This window comes from Sander lucioperca, chromosome 15 (assembly GCF_008315115.2).
Source record: "Sander lucioperca isolate FBNREF2018 chromosome 15, SLUC_FBN_1.2, whole genome shotgun sequence".
Taxonomy (NCBI): domain Eukaryota; kingdom Metazoa; phylum Chordata; class Actinopteri; order Perciformes; family Percidae; genus Sander; species Sander lucioperca.
The window spans coordinates 22,295,598-22,320,697 of NC_050187.1; the positions used below are offsets into that span (position 1 = coordinate 22,295,598).

The window sequence follows — 25,100 nt, forward strand, 5'->3', positions numbered from 1 at the left end:
GCGTTTTAAGTTATTGCTATAAAGACGGTAACAGTGGCTACATGGAACTATAAAGTGTGTAAGTGGTGTGTTTTATTCAAAAACCTCATGCTCAGCTGACTATAAAACACCTGGGGGAATAAGAGTACAAGAAGACTTATGTAGAAACAAGTGTGATATATTTGAAATACTAGCTAAAAGGCCCAGAATGAGCAAAAGTAATGGAGCAAGTAACTGTCAAACATACTTGCAGTAGGTGGAGAGCACAAATACAAACAGGAAGCAAAAACACATTTTAGGAGAGGCCATCCCCCTCTGTCTTACTTATGCAACTCAATGTGTCCATCTGCTGGCTGTTAGTGGGTCTGCCATGATGTCATCTTTTGGCACACTAAAGATACCAACAATGAATCAAATACATTTTAGTAAAAGGTTTTATTCAAAAGCGTCCCAAGTACAATCCTGTATCATATCTTACAAACATCTGAGAAAAGAGACAATGCGGGTGAGAAGTTTACAGAGGAACATACAGGATAAGAAACGTTAAAAGAAAATCCAACTCGATTGGCAAACTGGAAGACAAACCTAAACTACAATCTTCATCCTCATTATTAGAGAGCCATGTTTGGACCGTTACTTCAAACATTATCTCATATCAAATTATGGACAAATGTGAGGAACCTGCTGTGCTCTTAAAAACTGAGAAACTGTTCTCTAAAGTAAAACTGATTGGACAGGGAGGAGGGCAAGCCTGGACTCTCATTTGTCTCAAACATTAAGACTCTTGTTGCCAATGAAAGGTATTCGCTTCACGAGTTGAAAATAATGTCATTTTCTCACCCTGTCCTTTGGACAATGTTTAAAGAAATCAATCACATCATCATTATGTATTTGGGATTTGTATAATCTAAAGCTTAGTGCAGTTTCTCTTCAAAGATAATCAGTTTGAATTCACAAAATCTTTCCCTATAGATGAGTTGTGCAATACTTAATACAGTCATAGTTACACAAAGAAAAGCAAAAAAAACAAACATGTACATCATTAGGATTATCAATAAGGAAGCATATTCACATTCATGGAAATCAATGTTATCCTGCACACATACGTATGGTCAAATATATCACCAGCTCTGTGCATCATGCTTCAGCTTCTTCCCCACACAAGTTCCATGTTGAGTTACTTCTAGTTTAGGCATTGCACTTAAGGAGGCAATACAGAAGATACGCAGTCTTCAAACTGGAAGGTAGCAGCTTGTTTTAGTACGAGACAAACTACACAAAGTACACATACAGATTTATTACAGACATGCTCAGAAACTTTACCTGAAGGTTCTGTTTTCACAACTTTGACATTCCCTAAACTCAACACACGGGTTGACATTGAACATTTTCCTCTAGCTCTCGTTACCACCACAAAGGTTACAAGACCAGACAGTAATGAGGATAATTCTGATTTCAAAATGGGACTCAATGTGGGGAAAAAGGGAGGGTCTTGTTATTTCCTGAGCAGAAGATGACATTTCCACGTCCAGAATAACTTAACTCTGCACCTTATACCTCTTTCACACCAAGGACCAGGGTTATCTGACCCATGTTCAACCCTTATTTTGTCAATTCAAACCAAGCCAGTTAACACAGGTTTATCCTTGGTCACGACAATTTAGGTCCACCTCACGTGCTGGAAATGGGCGGGGGGGTTTTACGTTCACATATTCAGTGAAAAGCCAACGTCACATACAGTCCATGCTGCACACCACCAGGACTGGTGTTTTGTACTTGAATTCCTTATTGTACAGTAGGCCTGCAGTTTGAAATGTGTGCTGCAGAGACGTGTGGTGCGAGCTCGGGCGAGCAGACAGAGACACAGAGACAGAGAGAGAGAGAGAGAGAGAGAGCTGTGAATGAGAAAAATTAAAGCTTATTTTATGATTGTTTCACAGCGATTACGTTCTAAAGCACATGACCATCAAACACTCAACAGTAGCAGTAAAGAAGGGAAGTAGGCTAGTTAGACGACCATTTTAGGACGAAGTTTCATAACAATAAGAGTAAAGTTAGCCTTTGCTGTCGGCTTGCAGACTCATCTTGTAAAAGAGATTCGCGCCAGCCAGCAGCCACACTGAACTGCCAGCTGCAGACCTGTGTCTCGGGCGACCGGGAAGAGAGCGTGGCGATGCTGTGGATGAGAGAATTATACTAAACACTTCTTTTCATAGGTTTACATTCTAAAGCTGGGTTTTCAGAGGGAGCTTATATCAACTGCAACACCATTGAGCAGAGGGACCGAGCATCCAGCTGCGGCCGGCTGGCAAGTTAGCTAGTTTGCTAATTCCACTCAACATGCCTTCATGCTATGCTGGTTAAAGAAAATTAGCCAAACTAAATTGTCACTCATCTGGCGATAGCAACGTTCTTTTCTATGCTGTGACAAGAGTGTGTGAATGAAACAAGTGATTACATTTGATCAATTTAGTGGCCAGACAGCTGGCTGGCTTGTTTGCTTGCTAGGGGCATGCAAGGGGGCTCAGTTCTCAGTCTAGCACCAACCACGGTGCAGAGGGAGAGAGGTCTACAGTCTAAGTGTTATGGTATAGGCCATTATTATATTAGCTGATTAAGCAGGTTTGTGTTTATGTTGAAATAAATATACCTACACAGGTAGTTATGTATCTCATACGTTTGCCCTGTTACAGACATAATTTGCAAAAATAGATGTTCGAATAGGTTGAATCCATAGACTGTATAAAGATGGACGACGCATCTCTACTTCCTCCCACTATACAAAAATTATGGCAGGCCCACAGGAAGTGCCCCGGGCTTTGAAGCAAATTGAACATAGCGGCTCAACAGTGGAATTGCAACTCCTGGACCGTAACGTGATGCCCTCTGGCATCATTGACTTACATGGCGAAAGAGACATCTGTAAATCAGGAAATAAAATGTTTTGAGCGTCACACAACCCCAGCGAAATGACTCCTTTCACTATCAGAATTTGATTAATTCGGTCTGATAACATTTGGAAAGTCTAGAAGAGCCGCACAATTAAATCATTTAATCCCCATTCAATTTAACAGAGAGCTAAACTGGAAGTCGCTGGCTCAGCTGGCAGAGGTCTCTAGTGCGCCTGCTCTATGGGCCATTCCGCAGTGCGGAAGCAGCAAGATCTGGGTATTTTTTCGCTCCATGAAGACTCCATGCGCAACTCTCATAATAATTAACAGGGCTCCGCCTCGAATGCTGTATCCAGGTTTTATTATACAATCAAAAGGGGTACAGCAGGCCCCCAGGATATGCATAAGAAACATAGTGGCCAAACAGTGGAATTACAACTCCCGTCTGTCACCTGATGCAGGAAAATTAACACTTAAACAAACAGTCAAATATCAGCGTGATAAGAACTACCTAAAATGAGAGAAACTATCTTTAGGAAAAATGTATTTGATGTGTATTTACATTTGTTTAGCTTGGCCCATGTCCCATCTGCTAACACTGAGGTGGTGGGATTTATGAGCTATACTGCAGTCAGCCACAAGAGGTTTTGGCTTTATTTCTACAGTCTATGCATCAACCCCTGTTCAACCCTGTTTTTAGAAGGAAAATTTGAACACCATTTTTAGCCAGTTTTGACAGCCCTATTTGCATTGGACTGATCAGATGAGATGACTGACAACCAACTACAATTTGTACCGCCCGGATTGTTAGCAACACTGGTCGTGTGCAGTTTACACTGAAATCGGCCCATGTCCAAACATGTCAACGTGGGATAACCCTTTTAAAACACAAGTCAACCCTGGTTGAGCCCACGAAGTGAAAGTGGTATTAGACACGTCTTCTCCAATTTCCAATCAGGCAGTGATTTAAGATGCAGATAATGTAGACGTGGAAAGTAAAACTAGCAGACAACTGAGGGTCAGTGATCGGGCTATGAACATGACTTGTGTTGGTAAAAGACCGATTGGTAAAAATATTACAGAAATTTAAAAAAAAAATACAATTAACAGTCATTATTTTCTATTAGAACAGCATTAACAAACTAAGCACAAACTGACATCATAAAGCATTAATAAATAAACAGGACATTTCACTGCACTTCATTTTTGGAGAACCAATTTTCTGGTAAGGCTGGCGTAGTTGTTTTTACATTCATGGGAACGAGACTGTTAACTATGTACCACCCCGTACCACAGCGTGGTCACACCCGCAGCAGAGAGACACAAGACACATAGTACTTGAACTGTTTTACAATCAAGCTAAGAAAGGCACTGAAATAATGTTATACCACATTTGATTCTTATGCTTATTCATGTTGAAAAAGGTAAAAATCTAAAAATATTTTGTTGGACATCATTAGTTTTTGAAAAATAAAGTTTGACATACTTAAAAATATTTTTTGCACCTTTGACTCATTTTAGCAAGGACAGTTTAAAAAAAGTAATTTGCTATAAAAAAAAAAAAGAAAAAGAAAAGAAATACTTATGGAATTTTGGTTATCAAATGAGCATTTGATTAACATTGTTTGCACTAAAAATCTTGTAAGAACATGAGGACATTACTTATGGTTTTGTGCAGAGAGGGAAAAAAAAAGTATTAGAGTCCTTGTGGCCAAAAAGTTTTAGAGTTTTAGTTTGTCGAAATGCTTCATAAACTGTTGTGGCCCACGAAGAGGAAAAGACACAAAACATAAATTAGTGCTCTATGTTGGCAAAATCTACCAGAAGAGAAAGAGGAAAAGAGAAACAAAATGAGATATATATACAGACACACACACACAAAAAAAAAATAATAGGTGGGTCACAGTGCTACCAATTTGGACAGGGATGTGTCTGTTACTAGAGGTGAAAGGACAGCGCTACATTTAACAGTGCCATGTTCCATGGGTAAAAACAGCACTTATGGAAGTCATAGTCCTAGTCCTCACTGGATTTCCAGTTTGCTGTACTTCACACCGCGGTTCCACTGCCACGATCGCCATGACAACGGCAGCTGATAGTTACGAGGGACCGTGCCGTTGACGTTCTCTTCAAAGTATTTGAACAGTCTGTACCACCAAACCCGCGAGAACGGGTTACCCTGTGACGTCTCCTTCAGCGACTGAAACAAAAAGACAATAGTAATTAATAATAATGAACATTAAATATTAAACGCAAATGTCCTTAATAGTTCCTTTTTGCTTTAAGCAATTTATTTTGTATTATTCAGAAACTGTCATTTCACATTGTGTCATCTGTCCTTTTTTATCCTAAGGGCGTACTCACATTTGGCCCAGTTGCCTTGAACTGTGCCACGACTGCCCCCCACCTGACTCCCCCGCTGGCCTACAATCACACTGCAATAAAACATTCAGGGCCAGAGCACGCTTAAGTCATTACATTGCAGGACTCGCCGACTACAATTCCAGTTCATCTGTAAGGTAAGAACCAGACCCGGGCACGTTTAGCGATAACACTGATGCGTACCGTGGCCGAGTCCAACCTAATGTGCCCTGGCCCTAGCCTAGAAATCTAGACACACCCTAGCGGCAGCAAATGTAATTTGCAGCCAGGGTCGTCTAGCAACTCTCCGTTGGCTTGCGAGCTGGAAAAACAAAACTCTAGTCAGGCCAATCACATCGTGTATAGAGTCGGTGGGCGGGCTTAACAAAATAACGGCAGAGTTGCGACGGTTCCGCGTGAATTCCCTGCTACTTGAAAACAAAGATGATGGCTGCTGCTGCTGGTGAACAGCGGTCTTTCGAATCGGCTTTGGCTGCGACTCTCGAAGACTTGGACTTGAGCTTTTCTTTGAGAAAAGAACAAAGAACGGCACTGAAGTCATTCTTAAAAAAGGAAGATGTATTCAGAGTTTTGCCCTTTAATCTATCAACTAGCGTTGCTCTGGTTGGTTGTAGCGCTATCCTATTGCGTGCAGAGGGAATTTGAAAGACAACCGTTTATCCCGCCCCTCGGGTTGAGCCCTGCCAATGGTGAGTTCCCTGGCTTGTCAGGATACCCTGGCCCACCTCTTTGGGGTCAATCGTACTCAGACCCGGTTTAACTGGGTAAAGTGTGAGTACGCCCTAAATTGTTTTAAATAGTGAGGTTTTAGCGAAAGCACATGCGTTTGGGAAGCATATGACTGGATAATAGGGATACAACTTGGATTATACTGCACAAGTTGGGTGAGAGTTTTTACTTCACTTCATCGAGAATTTACTCAGTTTTTGGATTCTTCGTTTACAGTGGAGATGTGAGAAAAACTAAGTTTTCTTCAAGAATTCAAGGTAACACGGGGTGAGTGATTGATATACAAATGATCATTATGGGGGTGAAGTATACCTTTAACAATCTATAGGAGGCCTCTGCAAGCAGCTGAGAACACAGGAACTCACATGACATGTTTTTACACCTAGACCCTCCTACCTGTGTACATTACTCTATGTAACTTAGGTATCCACTTAATAAACCTGTGTGCCCATTTACTTGACATACTTCACTTTCACTTTAATTCAAATTCCAACGGAGTAACATAACTTGTGCCACATGTTGCACTCACCTGCTGGTTAGCCATAGTGTGGTACCACCAAAAGAGGCGTGTAGTGATAAAGTATGCAACCACCACATCCACAGTGTAGTGGTCATGGGCAAGAAGGATGCAAAAAATCCCTACAGCGCTCAATGTCCAACAAAACCAGTGGTACCACCAGAACCTCTTGGGGGAATCTGCCAATCAAACATGAAAAAAAAAAAAAAAAAACGAGCAGCGTTAATACACCGGATACACAAAGCAAACCCAACAGGCTGAATTCCGTGGCTCTTTTGCAGATATTAACCAAACTGTTCTCCGATTCACCACTAGATGGCACTGCTGTGGTGGTAAAGCATTTCAGTCGCATGCAATGTAGCAGAGGAAAGAACGGTTTACTCAAAGCATGAGGAAAAGTTATAATGCCTACAACCTGACCCCACAGTTAAAATGCTTCGGACTTCTGACCCTCCTGTTTAGTGGTCAACCAAGTGAGTGTGCAAACCATATATGTTTGATAACGGAAATGCCTGCTAAGGAACAGAAAATGTAGTTATATAACAGAGCAAGGTCTTAACACACTGATACTAACATAAGTGGTTAGTGCAACATCTCTACATTTCCTTTATGTCTACACTTCCTGACACAATTTAGAGAAATGTTGCAACAGCCAAGCATCGACACGCTTCATCAGTGAGCTACAGATGGTGGTTAAAACAGTAGTGTGTGTGTGTGAACCTCAAATATCAGCTATGAAATTGAACATATGTTGTAATAAATATGCCTTAATGCCAATTCATGAATCAATAGCTGTGAGAGACGACCTGCTTGCTCTTTGACTTCAACAGTTTAACAGCCCGGTCAGCATTTCTGAATAGTACATAATTTTGTTGACATCTGAACTGACCTGAAGGAAATGTGCACTACAGTATGGCATTTGGGGTTGTCAAGATGGTCAGCTGCACATTAGTAAATATAAAGATAGCCTTTGAGAAAGTAAAATGAGCTTCTTATGTGCCTTTAAAAGTAAAAACCTTCCGGTACATTCTTACTTAAACTATAGTACAGACACAGTGGAACTTACACTCTTTGATGAAGAGGTACGTTAGGGTTAACATGACTGTGTGACCACTGTACAGATAATCTCCACACATGGTGTGGGAACCTGTGATGGATAGGCCCCCACCAGCAATCATCTTCATTATTCTCCTTGCCTGTGCCTCCCAATTCCCAAGAAGCTGAAAGAAAAGAAACACTTCAATTCATAAAAGTATAATAACTGACAATATAACTGGTAGCTGCTAAAGAAACATTATGTGTAAAAGTAGGATGCAGAGGAGAAAGAGCAGCAGCACAACACAAGTTAATCCAGACAGGTGTGTACATGTCTACATGGCATAGGTGAGGACTATTGAGTATTGTTCTGCACCTTTTTTAACAACACATCAATTCCCCTCACTTTGCAGAGATAATCTCATAATCTCATTGCATAGCTATCTGGTATATATTCAGTGGAGTAAAAAGAAGATTTTTTTTCAGCCAATATTTCCTCTAAAATATTAGAAGTAAGTTTTAAAATAAAAAGTAGCAGAAAGTGCAAATACTCATGTCAAAGTAAGTTGTATTTACAGTAAATACAGTACTAAAGGATGAGAGTGGTGGAAGGGTGTAGAACATGTGACCTCAACACTGGAGGCCGCGGCTCATTACATTCGATGACGATTACCTCAACGCTCACATTTCCCCAACCCTAACTAACTAAGCAATTGTAGTTGCCTAAACCCACATTTTCCTAACCGTACCCTATGAGGGCTTTACCTGTGGTTGTTTTGATCAGTGTGTACTACCTATATTGCTGGTATTTTGTGTTCTAGAAGCACATGCATGAAGAAAACTCATGAACACCACAAGCATGCAAATGTTTTACAAGCTATGAGATGCATAGAGAAAATACAGACTGCATCTATTGTATCATCTATGCTCACCAGGATTTTTTTTTTCATTTCAAAGATGTCAGTAAAGCAACAGAAACGCTGCACACATTGGCTTTAAATAAAAAATAAATGAAAATGTTTTCCTAGTAGAGCATTTGCAATATTACAATAACAGGAACTCCAAGGAAGTGAAGCAACCACTTTAAGCTCCTCTTACAGAAAAATGGACAAGCACATGTCTTACAATCAGTGTTCAACAGAGAGCACTCAGATGCTTTCAGCTTACAAAAAGAGATTTCATTTTTTGCAGAATTTTTACATTCAGCACATTTGTGCCAAAAGCAGTTGAGTAAGAAAGAAGCCTTTCATGCTCAACAAACCTACAATGGTGAGAGAAATAAAAGTGTGTCTATAATACCTTTGGAGAGCATTTGAAGTGCATCCCAGGAACAGGCAGAGTGGTGATGTACATTGTAATACACCGGTACAGATAGAGTGTGCCCACAATGAAAAAGAATCGTCTGCCTATAATGGACCTGGAAAAAACAAAAGAAAATGAATAATGACATTTTCATTTAGTTGCAAATCAGATCAGTGTTTCCTCTATGTTGATTTTACAGCGGCGGCCCGCCACAGTAAAATTTCTGCCGCCACAGTATCAGAAATAGGGCAGATGCACAACAAGGTTTCCGCTATGTACACCGCGCACCATCGCAACTGGAACAGTGACAGGACGTCATCACTCACGAAGTCATGGCAACCAAATAAACAACAGGGCGAGTACACTTGTCACTCAATCTTAGGCAAAGTTACAAATGGCGACAAAAGCCGCAACATGAAATCCACACTCATGCGGGTCCCGTGAAATATGACAGCTACAGTTTATTGGAAAATAGCATTGTGGACACTGGATTTGATGAATTTACCGTTTATCAGACCCCAGATGAGACAAGAAGCTAACGTTAGCGAACGCTGCTGACTCCCCGCTGCAGGAGACGCTGTATTCCTCCGACACGCTGTATTAATGTTACTGTTTTAAAACATTTTTCCAGGTTAGCGGGGGTGCATACCGCTCAAAACCAACATGAAAAACGTAGCTAGTAATGTTCACTCAGCATGTGTAAAATGAGTGGTGACGTTAAGTCACTGGTTTCAGGTAACGGCACCCTACGGTACCATCTATTTGCTGGATGGTTTCAAGGTAACGGTCAGTAGCTAACATTAGCTGATAAGCCCGTTGACAGCGACGTTATTGTTCATATTTTGGCACAATGTTTCTGACCGTAGTAGTGGTCATAGTGACTTAAAGTGTGATGTGAGATGCTAAAAAGAAACTACACGCTGTTTTCAGGTAACGTTACTTTTTGACGTTCAACACCGTAATTCTAGAGGAAACACTGCAGATTCTAACTAAAAAATATATTATGTCTGACTACACTAGACTGTACCTGTGCTTGAGTAGAATCCACTGTATCAACCAGAGTCCCACCAGCAGCATGCCGTTAATTTCACAGATGGAGAAGGCCCACTCCACCCTGTCAAACAGGTCGAAGAATTTATCAGGCAGTGGTGGGGTGTGCTCCTTTGGCGGTACTCTTTCATGGACCACTGAAATGACGACAGTGGTGGTAACAAAGCACACCACCGCATAGACAAACGCCATGCCCGTCTTTCCCCACTCGGCAGGGAACGAGATGCGCATAGTTTCTGTTGTAGGGATGGTGATGCGGACCATGTCCATCATCCCCAATGTGCCATTCCTCTGAGGCTTGCTAGTTCTGTTAGGTAGCCCACCAGCGTGTCCGTTTGCATGCCCGTTTTTGTGATCCTCAATATGAGTCTCTATCCGCAGCGTCTCCAGTCGCTCCAACAGCTGCTGCCCGCCATCAGACGATACCCGCGAGAGGGGAAGCATCTGGAAATCGGCCTTCTTGAGGGTGAGCAGAGCAGGACCGTCCTTCTGACGGAGGGCATCTATGTACTCCGGCATGCCCTCTTTGCTGAGCCAGTCAGAGACATCATCTGCTGACCATGCTGCCACCTTCTTCATCTTGGCCATGTGGGCAGTGTAGAGGATTAGGAGGGTCCTCAGACGAGAGGGAAAGGTTCACAAGAGGTTTGGCGCTCTATGGGGCAATGGTAAGTCCTCTCCAGTTTTGGCACATGGTGTTTCTTGAACCCAGAGGGAGCCAAGCCTCCTCTGGAAGTGATGTGGGGACAAAGTAGGCAGCAGGGTCACTCTGCGTGAGGGCAAATAGATAGTAGGTGAAGTGGCCTTGTGTGGCTTTCTTCACCTCATCAGCTCTTCCCGACACACTGCACACCTGTTAAGGAAAAATAAATTGCTGTGAATAAGGCTGGCTAGTTAGCTAGCTTGCACCACCTGTGTTTTCATGCTACACTGGTTACATAAATTGAGCCAAACTAAGTTGTCACTCATCTGGCAACAGCAATGTGCTTTCCTACACTGTGGCAAGAGTGTGTGAATAAGACATTAAGTTGTCACATTTTATTTAGTGGCCATCCGCCTGGCTAGTTAGATAGCTTGCTTGCTAGGTGACTCAGTCTATATCTAGCACCAACCATGGTGCAGACGGAGAGAGTAGGAGAGGTCTACGATCTTTAAATTAAGTTTTACGATGTGGGACAATATTCTATTTGTTTATTTTGTATTGTGCTGTAATGTGTAGGCATGTAGATCTTTTAAAGACATTTTTATGTTGAAATAAATATACAGTACCTACACAAGTAATTATGTATCTCGTTGTACATTTGCCCTATTATGGACATTATGTGCAAAAATAGATTCAAACCTATGTGTTTTTTTAGAAGGAACATTAAAACGTAAAAAGTGTTGACAGCCCTACGTACTGGATTGATTAGATGAAATGATGAAAAATGAGAAGCGCCTTCTGTGTGCCCTCTTGACTTGCTTTCCTCACTACCGTTTTTCTTCTTGCTCACCAATTCGCTTAGCTGAACAGCCAATCAGAGTGATCCCTCTCACCAAAAGCAGCTACGCTGAGTCAACATGTTGAATCGGCCGGAAAAAGGCCAACGGGTGGCACATCGGACACACCGCACAAGCTTGGGCGAGGAAAGCCCTTTCTGATTCTGAAGGACGCTCACCTCCCTGGTGTGTCAGGGCCTTTAAGCTCCATTTCACAGACGTGAAACATTAAATTAATTATTATTCACATCATTCTACAGCTTTTACAACAACTGCAACAGTATGAGGACTCAATCGATCAGCAGGTTTCAGCAGAACTATATGCACTGGTACTTTGGAACTACCCACATGAATGAGTTTAAACCACTTGTATTAGACAACAGTGCGGTAACAGATCCAAGGTGAACTGAGAGCAAGAGAAAGTAATGGATGGGACGATAATAGACTAAGACGGTGATTAGTCAGTCATTTGATGGGGAGAACAGACCGGGCCAAACACAGGTACATTATAGTTTCTACAGTTTGATGGAGTAACCAAGTCAACTAACCATGTAATGTCTCTCAAGACAAACAGCTAACCTAAAAAAATACTATCCTACCAGTTCTTTCACAGATCCTTGCTTTTTAACTTCAACTTTACTTTGTTTTCCATAGTGTGCGTTTCTCATTCAGGTTTCAGGCAACAGCCAAGGTTTAGCATTAACAAGGAGATGAACTCACACATCTCCTGCATATCATGCGTTTGTTTATAGACCGCGATGTCGGCGGGGGACACTGGGTGGCCCTGCTTGTGTTCGGGGGAGTGCGAGTTACAGCTGGAGGCAAGTCCTGATCTACTGCATGGATACCAGGAAAGAGGGAGGATGGGAAGGGAACCAGACTACAAGAAGGAACTCATAAATCAGAGTGAAGGTCAGCGCTGAGCACTGTGACAGCCCCACCCCTGTACAGAGGGCAACCAGCCAGCAGTCAGGCCCCAGCACAGCCAGCTCAGCTCAGCTCAGCTCAGCTACAGCCAGTGGCAGCTAAATACATGGGCAGCCTGGCTGGTTGGCACGACAACAAACTGTACATCAGTACCTCATCTCACCTCAGCTCAGAGGCCTGTTCATTTAGGCCAGCAAAACAGGGCCAAATAAATGGGCTATAAACTGGTTTGTCTACAACACTTGGCGTCCCAATTTATTCCTGCCGAGGTCTGGACAACAAATTGACCTAATAACCCCATGATTCTAACGTAACATACAAACACTAAAAAGCAAGTGTGAAAATAAACATATGGATAGCATCATGCAAACAGCACAGCAGGAGAGTCCTCATTGCAACAGCTTAGCTACGTGACAACCCAGCTGTGTACCTTAACATAGTGTGAAGAGTGCAACGAGAGCAGTATTGAGTGGAAATAAAGAGAAACACAGAGACAAAGAGCACTTGAATCGGTCTGTTAAAAGTATATGAGACAGATCAGAGATTAGCAGTCACTGAGTCAGCTGTATGCTGAGGACCTTTGGTCTATGAATCAGCTTACAACATGCTCGGTGAAGAAATAATCTCACTCAAAAAGGGAAAAACAAACTAATCCTGAAACTAATAAACTAACCTGTATGTACCCACGTCTGTGAATGCAGTGGTCTCCCAGAATTCTGGATACGAGGGTTAAAATAATATGAGTTTTGTAGTTTCTATGCTAAAAGTGCATGAGAATATGCCTTTTGGTAGTGGAAAGATGCTATTGTTTTCTTATTCAAGCAAAGACCTGGACATGGAGAAAATACAAGTATCTGGAGAAAATATGTATGCACTGAATTACTTTTCATTGTCTGTAGCTTGACCTTGCAAGAACATAAGGTTGTGTGAAACACATACTGCTCCCAAGCAAATCTGTGTGTGCCGAGGTTAACCAACACCTGATGGCCACGTAGCAGGCTTTGATAAAAATGTTTCTGCCAGAAGTAAAACAGATGGAAAACTTCAGGACAATATTCTTTGAGGGCACAAGTCCGGAAATGCTTCAGCCATATGATGTTGTGAATTTTGATTTTGAAGATTTACTCCCTAAACATTTTGACCCTGAAAGCCTTTTGGTTCCCTTCAGAACTTTAGTAAATATGACAACGCTAGAGAAAGACAACGCAGGAGGATTATTTTCAGCGTTAGAGTGTGTGCTTATGGAACAGGGAGGTTACTATGTCATATGTTTACTTAACACACTCACACACACACACACACACACACACTAATGTAAATAATGTTAAAAGTCGCCTACATCAAACGTCAGTTGTCAACAACACGTCACCAATTGGGAAACTCTGTTAGCAAAATCTAGCCCGAGATTCCCACAGGAAGGGACGTGAATGATGACGTTTTCACTCGGAAAAATGTTTTTCCGATGTCTATGAACGCAGCCTAACTCATGTTTCATGTCAAAAGGCTTGTCTGTTATGTAACTATCACCTGACCATCAAAGAACATTATTAAAATCAGGTCAATATCCAAATTCAGAATTAATACCAATTGCACTTTTAGCATTAGGGGCCATAGACTGTATACAACAGCTGTCCAGGGTTCAACAGTAAGGGTTCCCCGTTGGCCCGGGGCAAGTAAAACGCTATGTCGGGCAAGTAAATCTAACAACCCACTTGCCCATTCGGGCATCATTGTATCACAATCATTTGATGCTGTTTTATTAGACGTTTTTGTTTACATTTGATGCTTTTTTAAATGTTTAACGCTTTTGAGACACGTTTTTTTCAAACTTTCTCTTCTTCGGAAAATAAATAAATAAATAAATAAATAAATAAATAAATAATCATAGCGTTGAACCCTGCCTGTCCAAAGCCAACCGGTGTACAATTATCATTTGAGCCTCACTTAACTTTCTTAAAATCCTTATTTACCCAGTGTAGGTTCGCTGAGCACATATTTCTTTTTCAGCAAATCCCCTACTCCATATTCACACAGGTAGCAGGTGAGCAGCTGAGTAGTTTAGTTCAAAGTAATACTTCACTTTGAATATTTTTAGTATACAACGATTACCTCCTGAAGACTGGAAAGGTGGCTGTAAAAAGTATGTCGTTTGCTTCGTCACAAAAAACAGGCTGCGGTCAGATGTATTAATGGATTTGTAGATTATTATAGTGACACGTACAGTATAGACTTGAGGCACCTAGGTAAATAATAAATAAGGTGATACAATTATTTGTTCACTTTAAATCTTCACTGAAACTTCTACTTAGTCAAATTCTGGTTTAGTTTAGAGGAAGTGAAGCATCAGTTTTGGGTGGAGTATCTCTAAAGGGCTTGCCCAAGAGCACCCCAGTGGTGGAGATACTGTTGGGCGCAAACACTAGGCTACTAAAACGGGCCCTGTAGAGTTTTCTTGTACATTCATCGATGCTCATCAAAACATTGCAGCGTATCCTTGAGGTCTAACAAACAAGTGCATTTCTTTCCTTAAGACACATTTGCAAAGCAGGATTTTTTAAATTCAGCAGTTTACATGCATGTTTACATTTACTAGGTTACAGTCTTCCTCTTCCTGGCGTTTCATTGGCACAAAATAAACTAAACGAGGAGGAGGTCAGCCAGGGTTTGAACTTCTCTCTCCAGCTCACTATTTTCATTTTTTACACAACTCTGTTTCCCTTGTATTTGACAAGGGGTTAGGCGTCTTTCCTCAAGAAAATGTTATGTTTAAAATAAATTAATTAATTAAATAAAAACTTTTCTCTTTGTGGGTTTTTGTCTTTTTGAGGGTTTTTGCATCTCTTTGTAGTCGTGTTGTGTCTTTTTGGTCATTTGGGTTTTCTTTGGGGTTGTTTGGGGTTTTTGCCATCTCTTTGTGGTAGTTTTGCATCTCTTTTTCACATTATTTTGGATATTTATTATCACCATATCTGTGTCTAAAATGTTGAAACACTAGAGCAGATAAATAAAAAATGAATAACACTCAAAAAGCTTAAAAGGCAAAACTTGCTAAAGAAGTCCAACTACAATCATTAGATCTGAGAAAAGTAACATTCATTTGGCTTAGGTGCTGCCCAAAACCGCTCAGGTGCTGCACCTAAACCTTATAATGGGAAGGAAAACCATGAAACTATTTGTCACTTTTAAGAGTGCAACACTATGAATGGCTGCATAGAGAGACTCTCAATATGTGCACCTTTATTTCCATATTTAAAAACACTATCACACAACTAATCTGAAGTCAATCAATTTAACACCAAACTAGTTGAAGCTGATTAAGTGTAGTTGAAACATGGCATAACAGGCATAGATAAACGTTTTAATGGGTTTCATGTCATCACTTCCTCTTACTTTCAGATATTTCTCTGCTATGCACACCGTCGCCAAGCAGAAAAGCCCCCAAAGATTTGAAAACTGTTGATAGAGTAACACAATTTTTTATCAAAGTAAAAAAGTGACAACAGCGCTGGGAGCAAAAAAGCTAAACTAACTGTGTTCATTCGAAAAAGTGAGGGATTTAAAACCCCATCATACAACATTACTGCAACTGCACTTCCCCCTCATGTGGCAAGTCTTTCCCCTCTGAAGGTTTGGTGGGGCCAAGTGGAGAGGAAGATAAGGGGGTTGGATGGATTGCGCACAAGGCAGTACATGTGACATCACCAGAAAAAGATCCCACCCAGGAGTGACAATATGTCAAGTCGACACAAACATAAACACCAGCCGTAGCCCATCTTTAGGCAGCTTAGAGTGGTACGAAAATGACTCATTCACAATGGCTCTGAATGGCCTTTCAGGAGGAGAGGAAAGTCGAGATAGAAAACACAGCAATGAAAACACAGACCAACGTTGACACTGAACTGCCTCCGTTACAAGTTTCATATAGACATGCAGTAACTAAACATTTACTTGTGCTTATAGCAGCTACTCTACAGTTTGTTTTTCTAAAGAATCCCGTTGGGCTACCACTTTGAAGCTTTTTTAAAATGCATGATCTGAATTTGAGTTTCATAATAAAGAGTTCCCAAATTCCTTCTTCTCTTTTCATTGGCTCAACAGCATTGGCCTCAGAGGGGAGGAAAATTGTTTCTCTGACCTGTCGCCACCTTCTGTCTTTTAGTTTCCACCTCTTCCTTCATTCTCCTCCCTGCCTGCATGATCGGTAGCCAGCACCTATTGGTTGTATCTCCCACTCTCTATTGCTGCACATTTGTTTCCCGTCATTCATTTCACCGTTTTTTTTTTTTTGGGCCTTTTAAATCTTCTGGTGAAAAAGAATGGTCTTTGTAGGTGAACATGAATGAGATGTGAGAACAGATATCACACACACCAGATGAAAAATGTAATTCAGCGATCCTTTAAGCAAATTTGCGCACTGCTGGTCATGGGGTTGATCCTCACGGAAAATTTAAATAAGCAAACGTCAAAAAACTGTTTAACCAGAAAAGGTGCAGCAAATTAAAAAAAATAAAAGGATAGAAAAACAGAACAGAATACAAAAAGGTGCTGACAGCATGAAGATTAGAATGATATCCATTTCATCACTACAAACTTGACAAATACACTGACCGGGTCACTCACTAGGTTTGTTTTTAGCAACCATGTTTGACATGATATGAGAGTTGCCGTCAACCACCACAGTAGATCCTGAGTTCTCCTCAAATTACAGTCAATCGACTGGAAAAAAGTAATTACTTTGATAATTCAGTCCTTTCAGTCATTTTTCACTTTTCAGCCAAAAAGGCCAAACATTCTCTGGCTCCAGCTTCTCAAATTTGAGGATTTTCTGCTTTTGTCAATATGACAGAAATGGACTACCTTTGGGTTTTGGACAGTTGGTCAAAGAAAACAAGCAATTGGAAGACATCAATGTGGGCTTGGAGAATTTTACCATTATTAAATGGACTAGACGATTAACCAGCATCAGTACTGACTTGTGTATCGGTACAGGAGCTCTAAAAACAAAACTGAAAGCATAATTTGCTATCATTCACAAGGGCCAACAGACCAGTCCTGTACATGGTTTCAGTGACACGTTTCATATTTGACAGCTCATGTTACATTTAACCTGGATATGTGTATGCGATACAGAAAATAGTCAAATATTTGAACAGAACAGACATTGCACAACCAGCAAATAATGTCAGTCACATAAAAACCCAACAAAGATCATATTCCTTCTCAAAAAAGCAGTTTTTGAAGGAATGCTTTGTTTGCCCTTTCCCTGTGTTTTCCTCTTCTTTGTACACAGTTTTTGAAAGAGAAGTTTCCCTTTACATGGGTTTTATCTTGTAAGGCAAACTGACAATAGCTGCAACGCCACACTCTCATCTGTATTTCTTCATATCTACTATAGAAACCCACAGGTAAACAATGTAAGGCCAATATTTACACAACTGGGCCAGCCTGGTTGAAGGGATTATGGTTAAAAATTAACTGTGCATGTTCCTGCTTACACAGTAGTCCAGTCCTAGTTAATATACTTACACCAAGCTTTATACAATAGTGTGCTGTGACTCCCGCTATTTCTAAGAAATTAAGTTCATAATCAGAAGGGGAAAAAAAAACTTGGGGAAAAATCACTTATACACCTTAAGCAACTTTGTTAATGCATGGTAAACTTCTATTTTTTTATCTTCTATATTTTACCACTTATTAGGCCTAACCATTCAGATAGCAAAACTAAAATATTTTTAAAAAGACTTGCAAGCGCTTAATGACCTAAATAAACTTGACTTGGTAACTTACTAATCAAACAAAACCTCTTTTTCTGTCTCCTCTTTTTCATGTGCTCTGCTGCTTCTAACTCATATGAATGTCTAATTTATAGGAAGCCATAAAAAAAAAAAAATAAATAAATTAAAAAAAAACCAAAGACATCACATGATTGTGTTGACTGTTTGATTACGCTGTTGTTGTGTATACAAGCAAACGATTAAGGTCGAATGCAACTGTAGATTATAGAAACCAACAGCCTTGGAGCCTTCAACAAGACCATAATCAATATTAGAACTAGGGCTGTCAAACGAATACATTTTCTTAAATCGCGATTAATCGTTGAATTTCTTTAGTTAATCGCAATTAATCGCATGTTTTATCACATGATTAAAATTCTATTATTTGGCATTTCAGAACTGTTTTTAAGTACATATTAACAATGGAAAGCCATTCTTACCAGTGTATCTTGATTGGGAATCAAATGAATGCAAAGAAAATGACTTTATGAACTTGATTTTAAGATTTGTATTTGTTTATTATATATTTAATTTAGTCACACATTTGAATTTAACAACAACAACTATGAATGCACCACGAGGCTGTAAATTACCAGTTTCATTGAACGCACCGTCTGTGTTTTTCTGACAACAGCAGCTGCAGATTGTTACATCCCGGTGTCGGAATCCTACACAGTGAAATACAGTCACACTTTACACCATTTAGCGTTAGCTGTCAGCATTGTAACTGTGTTTAATCCAGCTACTAGCTAACGGTAGGCTAACGTTAGCTGCTGTTGAGTCTAGTGTTAACTAGCGTCATGTGCAGCAATGTTTCTGTTGCCTGTAACGTCTGTTTCAGAGCATCTGAGAGAAGCGCAGACATATCAGTGGCACCGGAATGAGGCACCGAAACGAGGAAGTATGGCAAAATAGTAGCCTGTTAGGCACGACGCAAAGCCGAGTGAAGTGAAAATAAATTAATAAATGGCGGCATGCGATTAATACGATTAAAAAAAATTAATGCATTATGCTCGGCTCTTAATCGCATCCCTAATTAGACAGCCCTAATTAGAACCAATGCAGATGGGTCTTGCGGTGCAAGATGGACTTTTAAAAAGGTAAATTACAATCAACTACAGGTTTGCTCCTCAGCGCAGCGGCCGCAGGTTCGACTCCGGCCTGTGGCCCTTTGCTGCATGTCATTCCCCCTCTCTCTCCCCTTTCATGTATAAACTGTCCTGTACAAATAAACGTCTAAAATGGCAAAAAAAATTATCAAAAAAAAAAAGGTGTGGTATCAATTTTATGTCACCTTTTTAACATTCAAAATTCCATGGAATAATATATTCATTACAATTAGCTATTTTAATTCCTTTGCAATGTCAGTTTTTAATTTCAAACAAGGGACTAAATGCCTGGACCCCCTTGTCATTTATCCCTAAATAAATTCCGTTAAAGTTGATGAAACGGGCCATAAAAGCATGGATGGCTCCTGCAGAAGTCTTGGGGGGAGTTGAGTAATAACCACTGTACTGGTAGGTCATATCTGCTAATGGGAAAACCACCTGCGGCAAAGTTTATAAGTCACTTATTAGGATTGTCAGGCCCTCACAGCCCCAGAGGCCCAGCACACAAGAAACATCAGAAATGATATCCGAGATAGCACACAAGGGACTTGTCAACAGGGAGTGATTAGTGTGCAGCAAAGCATTTAGCCCATATTTCCATGATTTGTTTAATCAAATTCCTGAACTGTAAAGGGTTTGTATCAACAAGACTGAACTAACTGTTTTTAAATGGCTGACACTAAAAATTGTACTTCTTAATTACAATGTTAAAGCGTCAATAAAACCAGGAACGAGAGCAAAGTTGAAGTGGCTGGAGATAGCACATCAATGAGTGCTGTGGTTTACAGTCTTTCACACAACTCACAAAATTCGGGTCTTTCTTGGATTTTAACTTAAAGTGAACCATACTATTTAAAACAACCCAACATAACCGGACGACTCTCCACTTGCCTGTGTGTTAGGACGTTTAAGAACGATATGTTGTATTTTGGGAGCGCTAAATCACACTGAGTTCTGACCCGGGATTTCTGCGTTTCTTTGACCTGCACAGTCTTCCATGGAGAGAACATCCGTCGCATCCCTTTGATGACCATGTTTGATAAAAACTCCATGGGACACTACAAGGAAATCCTCATTCTCTTATCAAGGAAAGAATGAAAAACAAAACTCCTCCAATGAGCAAGTGGTTCATTCAATCCTTTTTGTTTCACTTTTAGTACTGTTGGATTCTTTAACCATGAAGCGTAAACCAAGCTCGAAAAAAGGGTTAGGCAAGTGAAGCCGGGTCGACGGCCACAACCTGAGAGAGAGAGTCGTCATATGCTGTATATTATCTTGAACAGTCATCTATAGTCATACATCTGTTCATGTAGGCTGGAACTGTGTAATTTCCAATCTAGTGAACAGGACATTAATCCAAGTTATCTTCCTAATCACTACTGTGATTATTACAAGAGGAAAAAGAAGGGAAAAAAGAAATAAGATTCTTCTACTATACATTAGTATAGGAACGTTTTTCTACACAAATGAGACAAATTAGATCATTGACATACATTGAGATAGGTGGAGCTTCCAGTTGCTAGGAGCCAGCAAGTAAAGGAGGGTAAACAAACAAACAAACCAACCTTCTCTTGCGGTACTCTTTTTGGCCCGGCTTTGTTAGTGTCTCTTTTGCATTCACACTTTGTACATAGCCTATATAATTTGATTTCAACCTGTTTAATCTAGTTTGTTTAATCTTTATGGACAGTTGTGAGCACAACATGACACACTGGCCTGCCATTGGCCGAAGTCACACCAGCTATCCTCAATATAGCATCATGTTGCATTTTGCCTTTAAAAATAGGCCAAACTATGTACAAACTAGGGCAGGAACAGGTCTACATAAATTAGGCTACAGTACTTGGGTGCTAACTGATGAAATATATGCATTATTTATACCCAACACCCTGAGAAACTTGATTAACATAAGTGGAATGCAGGAGGATGTAAGAAACAAGTCAAGACAGGGGGCTATAGCTCAGGTGTAAGCATGCTAGACAATAGCAAAAAAAAAAAAGGTGGCCTTCACAGGGTACTTAACATTCTTAATCAATACTCAACTCCCCACCCTTGTCCACATGCATTTGGCATGTAGCTGCATCATCTAGTATACAGAACCTTACATACACATCCTTTTTAATTGTCCAACTGTGCCAACTTCATTTGAAGTTTGGCTCTTTCATTAAGGCTATTCAAATAAAGCCCAGCCAGGAGATAGACTACTTAAATACTGCCCTTCTGTCTCGCAAGGATTATTCAAATTTCATCTCATATTCCTTTTCTGAAATAGTCCTACACAAAATAGGCTACATAAAAGTGCTACTAGCCTATATTTCCAAGGCTGTTGTAGGCCAAAGGAAACTGGGACATCATGTGAGTGGCAGTAAAACTTCATGCGTTTCTAATTATGACAGAAACAAGATTAAAGCCATTACATATTGTTTCTCTGGAGGCAAACCTATGAAGGAAATCAAATGATCAATGGCTATTGGCTGGCACTAACAGTACCATAAGCTAGAATAACAAACAGGCCAAGGCCATCAGGTAATAGCATTATACCCTAGCTGTGGTTTGAGTATTGAGGCTCAAGTACGCTGGAGAGGAGCAGATACACACATTTGCAAATGTGAAATTGTCTTAGAAAAGACAGTGAATTTAAAGTGCCAAATGTGTATCATTTTAAGAACATCAGACCCACACAGTGTTTTACCTAGGTATTTGAAGCTGTGTTGTAACCAATCACCAGGGATCTACACACTTTGTTAATTCACATTTAATGGGGCAACGTTTTGAAGCCACAGAGATCTACTTCATGGTTTGTTAGGCAAACAGACTTTGTATTGGCAGTGACATGTAACATCTGCCAATAGGAGAGACAACAAATCCGAAACACCTCTTAATACAATGTAGTTCAGTACAACAACACTGTGACCTTAGTAATAAACATATTGAATTTACACCTGACAATGTCACCAAAAACTTAACATTTTAAACTTTGCTAAGATAAATGTGACGGCACTGCTGTTTTGTTAGATAGCATTATATTGTACAGGTGTACCTAATAAAGTGTTTAAGTCAGTGAATAAAGTCTATTTGTGTCAACTGGATGGAGAGAGATACGGCCTTGGCGCCTAGAAACGGGGCTTTCATAAGATCATTTTAACTATGGTGTTCACTCTAGAGTTAAAAGAAAAATATATACACTAATGCAGCTTTAAACTGCTGAGCATATAACATCAGCAGATCATCTCCATTCTATTGTAAAGTTTTGAATTAAGAATCTAATTTAAATATATATATATATATATATATATATATATATATATATATATATATATAATACATTGGCTGTTTGTCCCTCATATTTATTTATTTTTTTTTTTTTTAAATCACTTTAAGAAAAAAATAGAGTTTACATATTCTCTAAAGACAACAGTAACATTAAAGCGCTTTTCCCAGAGAAGGTTTATGATCTAAGCTACTATTGGTCAATATGTTTGGTAGACAGTTTCCCAAGACTGAATCATAGCTGTGCCTACAGAAAACTCATTGTTTCCAATTGTTGATAGTCTGACATGCTTTGCTTTGGCAACAATAAACCCCATTGACTCATTTTAACATGATGCCTCCTTGACACTCGCTGCAGTCATACTGTTTATGCCTGTGAAAAGTTGCTTTATCACTAGTTTCATAACACAGACACCTCGCTCTTGATCAGTGTCTGCTGGCTCATCTGTCTGTCCAAGTAGTTTTATTGTGGCCTTACTGGATCTTGGTTTACCAGTCATTCACAGCATGCCCCGCTAGCTGAGCAGTAATGTCTTTTTTCAAAGACACAACTGTTCAAAACATATCTGCGATCAAGTTTTCCCATTTTTCCCAAAATTGAAAAGAACGAGTCTACAAGATCCTGTGGGAAACTGTGTTGAATCAGGTCACCCGTTCCGCCCTGTTCTTAGACGAGGCAAATGCATTTTATACAGTCTTAACCCTGACAAGAGTCGCAGAGCAAAACATATGTTTGGCTAGGTTAAAATTTACAAAGAAAGAGAGCAGCTGAGAATATATATAGCGATTCACTGCAACTGTACTAGGCACACCTGTGAGATAGCGTTACATTAAAATCATGCTGAAAACACGGTTTTCATTCACATAAGGGCCTCGGCAACCACTGTGTAGTGTGGCTTAAGAGCTTAAGGTATGATCACCTAAAAATAGATAGGCAAACTGGCGTCTTCAGTATTTTAGCTAACGTTAGCTAGCTCGCTAGCTCAAACACAGCCTACATTGGGCTCTTGAAACGTTAGCTACATGATTGTGGCTGAAAATGTTTATTTGTAACTAGCTGAATATAAACCAACTCTAAATTTTGCTCGGGGTAAAATCAACGTAGCGCGAAATGAGATTAACGTTAGTTTCTCTGCCAATCACGTTGGATCGGGATTAACGCTACCGGGAGATGGTTTGTCGTCATCCGATAAAATGTTTCAACACAAGGCCAGCGAGCAGTAGTTGTTAACGCTAGCTAGCGTTACATTTGGTGATAAATATTACGTTTGAAAGGTAGTCTGTCAAAAGTGCATACCGAGAGCAAGGCAGTGTAACATACAACGGTGTTAAACTCAGTTTGTGCCACAGCAAAACACATTAACCAACAGTTAACGTTACCTTACCACAATTTTGAGCCACAGTGTTAAGTATAGCTAACTTGCCAACCACAACCAGGGCTGAGAACTCAGCGGACAGCTAGGAAAAAAAAGAGAGTAACTTAGTGAACTAAAATATGTGTAATGTAAATTACCTTGCCGTCGAAATGCTGAAGGACTTCTCTTCAAATGTTGGTTGGTGGTTATCACCGCAATGTGGTATCAATCCCTCTCCGGTGTTTCATGGATAGGAGGTTTGTGACTGAAGACGCTGGGAGTTCCCTTCATAGCGTCACCAGTGTTGCCTTCAAGCCCCATAAAATAAGATTGATTTTATTAATCCCACACTGGGGAAATTCCTGTGCTACAGCAGCTCAAAAGAAAATAATTGTGCGATACTTACGTGCACATATGAGAGAAGACGGAATAATGATCCAATTAAATTTCTATTTAATTTTATTTTGTCAAATAAATCATAACCGACTCAGAAGTTATCTCAAGACACGTTACACTAGACCACACTCTATAATTTACAGAGACCCAACAATTACCCCAAGAGCATGTATTTGGTGCGACAGAGGCGAGGAAAAACTTCCTTCCCAGGCAGAATACATACATAGCTACATACATACGTATACATAGGCTACATACACACACACATACGTATACATACATACATACATACATACACATACAGAACAAATGTCTCTAAGTACCTCGAAAATCTTGCAGTGTTTACACCTGTGTTCTTACCTATTTTTATTTTTATTTTTTAACTGCAATATCCACACTTTTCTATTTTTATCCGTATCTTTACTTATCTGTATAGGCCTATAGGGTATATATGTCAATATTAGTACTAGAGAGAGAGAGATATCAACTACCCTACAATAATACCTAACTATATTAACAAAACAACACGATGAACTGCATCTCATTTCTTTGTTTTTATTTCGGTAAATTATGCACGACAAACATAGCCTATATGCGAGCTCTGAAGTTGTAGCACTGGAGGAGCATTTGAATGCAGCAACAGTGACAACTACGAAGAAAATGCAGCGTTGGAAGAGCACAAGCCAACCCCACTCACATATCTGAAGCCATCTATTGGTAAAGTTCTGAGCACACCAGAACACCAACTATTTTAAAAATGACACACCCCATTTTTTATGTAAACTATGCTTTAAAATTTTAGCACCAGCTGAATAATAAAAAAAATGTGCAGATTACTGAAATCAAAAGCAAGTTCAGTCTCAATGTACTGATTATTTAGCTAATTAGATCAGAAAAATAAAATA

The 25,100-nt window shown here is 40.0% G+C and overlaps 1 protein-coding gene across 1 annotated transcript; it reads right to left on the reverse strand.

Moving 5' to 3' along the window:
- Positions 1-395: 395 nt before the first annotated feature.
- zgc:91976 (uncharacterized protein LOC492359 homolog) lies at positions 396-24,178 on the reverse strand. Its single transcript, XM_031306970.2, has 6 exons — positions 23,958-24,178; positions 9,863-10,738; positions 8,833-8,950; positions 7,565-7,718; positions 6,511-6,677; positions 396-5,070 (listed from the first exon to the last, which is right to left on the reverse strand). Exons 2-6 carry the CDS (start codon positions 10,471-10,473, stop codon positions 4,894-4,896), a joined length of 1,227 nt encoding a protein of 408 aa, XP_031162830.1. The 5' UTR covers positions 10,474-10,738; positions 23,958-24,178; the 3' UTR covers positions 396-4,893.
- Positions 24,179-25,100: the final 922 nt, after the last annotated feature.

Bases quoted from the DNA above. Each gene is read 5' to 3' on its own strand.
- zgc:91976 (XM_031306970.2), bottom strand. From the start codon at position 10,473: ATGGCCAAGATGAAGAAGGTGGCAGCATGGTCAGCAGATGATGTCTCT. The intron at 8,951-9,862 runs GTACAGTCTAGT...TGTTTTTTCCAG, and splicing joins TGGATTCTACTCAAGCACAG to GTCCATTATAGGCAGACGAT. The intron at 5,071-6,510 runs GTGAGTGCAACA...TTTTTGTTTCAG, and splicing joins ACACTATGGCTAACCAGCAG to TCGCTGAAGGAGACGTCACA.